Raw genomic sequence first — 5,000 nt, 5'->3', positions numbered from 1 at the left:
CCGAACCCTTGGCTTCAACCAGATCTGTGGAGGAGGAGGTGTTAATAGATCTAAACAGATAGACAGGGAGAGGTCTTGTTGTCGTTTATTTATTCATTTATTTCTGTATTCAGTTTATTTAGATAGACCATAAGGAGTAGGAGGTCGTGACAGGTATATCCTCGCAAACCATCGGCTTTAACCAGATCTGTGGAGGAAGGTTAATAGTTAAAACAAATAAATGTGCTAGAGTCATGTAGCACTATGGTAAAATATTGCGGCCAAAAAGGGTCAAAATAAGTTGATTAGAATAAAATGTGTTAGACGTCAAAGGTTATAGAGCGTTATAGGATGGCATGATAGTGAAAAAAGTAAAAAGGGGGAGCAAATGAATTAAGGGGGAGGTTAGTAAAAGAGGAAAGGGTTAAGGAGGAAGAGTGATTGGATTAAATGGAGAATGCTATGCCTGAGGAAGGAAGAGGAATAGTGTATACGGAAAATTGGCAAAAGAGCTATTATGAAACAATCAACGGGTAATAGGGGTAGATATGGGTGTTGGAGAAATAGGAGAGAAGAAGAATCCGGGGAATGGAATAAGGGAAGAGGGGAAAGTGGTGAAGTATCACGAAGAATGTCAGAAGGGGAAGGGGAAGGACATAGAAGTAGAAGTGGTAAAGATAATGGGGAAAGAAGAGGGAACGGCGGTACACATGGAGAAGGAGAGGATGAGAGTGGGAAGAAGGGGGGGTAAGGGGAACTTGGAGAGGAAGAAGGATGGATATCGGCAAATGCCTTGAATGTAAACGGTATGAGAATAGAGGGATTTGAGGGTGATTGAGGCATGTGTAGGAAGTTTTGGACGTCCTCAAGAGTTTCTGGAGGGGAGGTGGGTGGGGAGGTCTGAGAAACAAAGTGAGGAGGGGAAGAGGGGATAGGTGTCCGAAGAGCAGAGGAAGAGCTGGGTGTAGGAGAGGGTGTGGTAGGAGAAGGTGGGGTGGAACGTTTAGGATGTCTAGTGTGTCAGGGAGGGTGAGAAGGAGGAGGGGGAGGCACGGGGAAGTGGTAGAGATAGGAGCATCAGGATTTACACAGGAAAATGAAATGAATGGTTTGGGATAGAGGAAAGAGATATTGGAGTAGATGAGATGGGAGCACTGCGAAGGACAGTTTTGGAATGGGTAGAGAGAGAAAAGCCTCGTCGGCTTGCTTCCTGTCTGGTCTCACGTAGAGTGAGGCCTTATTTGAATCTGAGAATTGATACCTCAGATTCGAGCTTGTAGGCACAGCAGTTCCTATAAAATACATTGTGGGAGCCACCACAATTGGCACACAGTGTTCCTGCTGGGTGGCCAAAACGCCAATATTTCTGACATTGATGAGGAAGGGGTTGATATGGTCGGACAGGGCAAGTTATTCCACCAATGTAAACATAAAGGGAGAGGTCATGTCTACGGAAGGTAATTTTGGCAACATTGGTGTAGGACTTACGCTGGTCTCTGGGAGGAATAGTGTAGCACGGTACTACCACTGCATCAGAGTCAACAAGGCATGCGATCAGGTCGTTTTCACAGTCTGACCAGTCCTTGTCGTAGACAGGGAGACGGAAATAGTTCCGGTACAAGTATTAAGAGGGGGTGAGGTTTGGCAAGAATGGGTTTGTCAGTCAGGTCAGTCATTGTGGACTCACATGTAACTATGACAAGGCGTGAACGATCAGAACGACTGCGAAAAGAAACGTTGCTGACTTGTTTTTGATGACATTGTTGGAAGAGAAGGGTATTGCCAGGGTGAGGAGCTGTAGGGGAAATCACAAAGAATCGATCCCACTCGGCTGGACCAAAAGGACTACTCACAAAAGGTTTGCAGAGGTGAAAACAGTAGAAAAACGAGGGTGGGGGGAAGAGGGGGTGGTGTGGAGTGAGGTAGTAGTGTGGAGAGGAAGACAAAAAAGATGAAGAGTAGTAATAAAGGATAAAGGGATAGACAATGAAGAACAATGTGCAACAGATGGAGTAGAGAATTTTGGGAGAGAGGAAAGGATGCATTCTGAAAGTTGAGCACAGACCTGGGTGAATGTTTCTAAAATGGAGAGAGTTGTCAGAGAGCATTAGGATCAGTGGTCGGAGCCGTGGTCAAAGGAGAGGCAGGGGTCGGGAAACCAGAGAAATCTAATTTAGATAGGCTGCTTGATGAAGAGGCAAACCATAATCCCCCCAACAAAGGTAAATATATCTTCATTATTGGCCATGGTGAGCCTGAAATAAGTGGGGAAAGGAAACGGTCTACCCCCCAGGGCGCCCATAAGGGGTAAGAGCTAGGCGATTCACCAAGGGAATGCCGTGTCCAAGGCTCCCGAAGGCCGTTCATGACTGAGACAAAGCCAGCCTTTCACACCTTAGGAAGTGGACAAAAGAAGGGGATGAAGAAGAGAAGGAAAAGGGAGTGAAGAAGAGAAGGAAAAGGGGATGAAGAAGAGAAGAAAATGGAGTGAAGAAGAGAAAGAAAAAGGAGTGAAGAAGAGAAGGAAAAGAGGGTGAAGAAGAGAAGGAAAAGGGAGTGAAGCAGAGAAGGAAAAGGGGATGAAGAAGAGAAGGAAAAGGGAGTGAAGCAGAGAAGGAAAAGGAGGCGAAGAAGAGAAGGAAAAAGAAAGGGAGAGAAGAAAAGACCTTGCGAAATTAGCTGAGGCGAGGGCTGAGGTCCAAGGCAGGGGCTGATCCCTACCTTGGGTCTCAGCCCCCCCCCCCCCCCCGATAACAACGAGCAAGAGATTGGGGTGAGGAGGTGTTGATAGATCGAAATTGATATACATAGAGAGCGGTGTCGTTTTTATTCAGGTATACTGATATTTATCCATTTATTTAGATAGACGAAAATACCTAGCTAGAGCTATTGCTGTTGAATTTCCGCAACCATTAATTCTACAATACATTTCGCATCCAAAAGGCCTCACCGGCGGCATGTTCTCGTGAAGGCGCCTCGGCAGGGCCTCCTCCAGGCGAGCCGTCGAGTGGTCCCAACGCGCGCCCTCGAGGAACAGACCCCGGATGTAGGTTCCGACGTCGGGGGCGGGGCTATCCTCGTCGACGTCACAGACCTGGGGGGGGGGGGGAAGGGGGTGAGTGTGTGTTTTTTGTTGTATTATTATTATTTTAATTTTATTGTGATTGTTGTTTTTATATTGTCTATCATTATTTTCATCATGTTTTGTTGTTTTTCATTACTATTATTATCATTAACATTATTATTTTCATCATGTTTTGTTGTTTTTCATTACTATTATTATCATTACCATTAACATTTTCATCTAAATTATTATCATTATAATAATCATATTTTTTTATCATTATTATCCCTGTAATATTTATAATCAAGTATCATTATCCACTTTTTATTAATACGATCATTATCAGTGTCTCATCCCCATATATTAGCGTTATTATCATAATTTTCTATATAACTCATCGCTAACCTCGTGAAGAAATTATAAGGGGGGGGGGAGAAGAAGTATGACAGTCATTAAAAGCGTCACTGTCATTTTTATTAATACTATGATAACGTACTTTATTATGCACATATTAATCTCCGTGTCAAATTTTTAAATATTAAACATTCTCTCTGTGCTCATTTCTCTTTGCCTTGAAATAAAATCATTGTTCTTTGTTCTTTGTCTTTGTTATGCTCATTAATTATTCTGATTGTCTTTGCACCATATTCTTCTATTGGATTTTAATAAGTTATATCATATCATATAGAGACGTTATATAACTCGATTTCATTTTACAAAATACGATTATCATATATCACAAATGACCCTAATATTTACAGCATTTACAGAACCTCATAATTGTTACATATCACCACAATCACCATACTCACTCCATCATTTACAAACCACCATTACTCACCAAATACCATGAATTCCTATACTCCATTACATCACTTACAACCAGTAACATAAATATCCATACTCATTCCAGCATTTAAAACTACCATTACTTATCCCATACCATAAATATCCATACTCATACTAGCATTTAAAACTACCATTACTTATCCCATACCATAAATACCCATACTCATACTAGCATTTAAAACTACCATTACTTATCCGATACCATAAATACCCATACTCATACTAGCATTTAAAACTACCATTACTTATCCGATACCATAAATACCCATACTCAATACCATCATTTACAACCTCATACTGCTCAAAACACCATGACATGCCTATCCTCATTCCATCAACTTACCAACTCATACCATTCCTCATCCCAACTACCATACATCCCCAAACGCATCCCATTATCAACAGACGAACCATGACCACCACACACCACGTACCACACATCTTTACAACCACTAAACCACGGCCCCGCGTCCCCAATACCTGGAAATTGAACCACAGCTGATCGATGGCGAGGGTGTAGGCGCGAGCGTGGTTCTGCAAAACAGCTGTTAAGAAGGACTGGGTGAAGAAGAAACCGCTGAGCCAGAACACACGAGGCTGACCGAGTTCATACCAATTCTGCGAAAGAAGGAGGAGGAGGGGTGGGTGAGAATGGGGTGGGTGAGAATGGGGTGGGTGGGATGATGGGTGAGGAGGGAGAGGTAGATAAAAGGGGGAGAGGGAGATGTGAGAGAGAGAGAAAGAGAGGGAGGGAGGGAGATGGGAGAGAGAGAGAGAAAGAGAGGGAGGGAGATGGGAGAGAGAGAGAAAGAGAAGAAGGGAGGGAGATGGGAGAGATAAGGGAGAGAAAGAGGTGGAAGCGAGAGCAAGAGAGGGAGGGAGGGAGATGGGAGAGAGAAAGAGAAGGAGGGAGGGAGATGAGAGAGAGAAAGAGAAGAAGGGAGGGAGATGGGGAAGAGAAGGGGAGGGAGGGAGATGGGAAAAAAGAGAGAAAACGAAGATTGGAGATTGGAGAAAAAGAGGAAGAAACAGAGAAATAGGAATAAATAATACAGTGACTGGACAAATCAAAGAAATATTACAAAAATGATAAAGATAAATTTCAAAA

General features: G+C 43.2%; 1 protein-coding gene across 1 annotated transcript in view; it reads right to left on the bottom strand.

Moving 5' to 3' along the window:
* LOC125030630 (dynein axonemal heavy chain 7-like) overlaps window positions 1-5,000 on the bottom strand; it is a 106,281-nt gene that overhangs the window by 340 nt on the left and 100,941 nt on the right. Inside the window, 2 exon segments of the mRNA XM_047620808.1 lie at window positions 2,930-3,073; window positions 4,373-4,510. Of these exon segments, the coding sequence (XP_047476764.1) occupies window positions 2,930-3,073; window positions 4,373-4,510 (282 nt within the window).

This window comes from Penaeus chinensis, chromosome 2 (genome assembly GCF_019202785.1).
Source record: "Penaeus chinensis breed Huanghai No. 1 chromosome 2, ASM1920278v2, whole genome shotgun sequence".
Classification (NCBI taxonomy): domain Eukaryota; kingdom Metazoa; phylum Arthropoda; class Malacostraca; order Decapoda; family Penaeidae; genus Penaeus; species Penaeus chinensis.
Note: the sequence above shows the minus strand (reverse complement) of the source record. Positions and strands in the feature narration are given on the sequence as shown.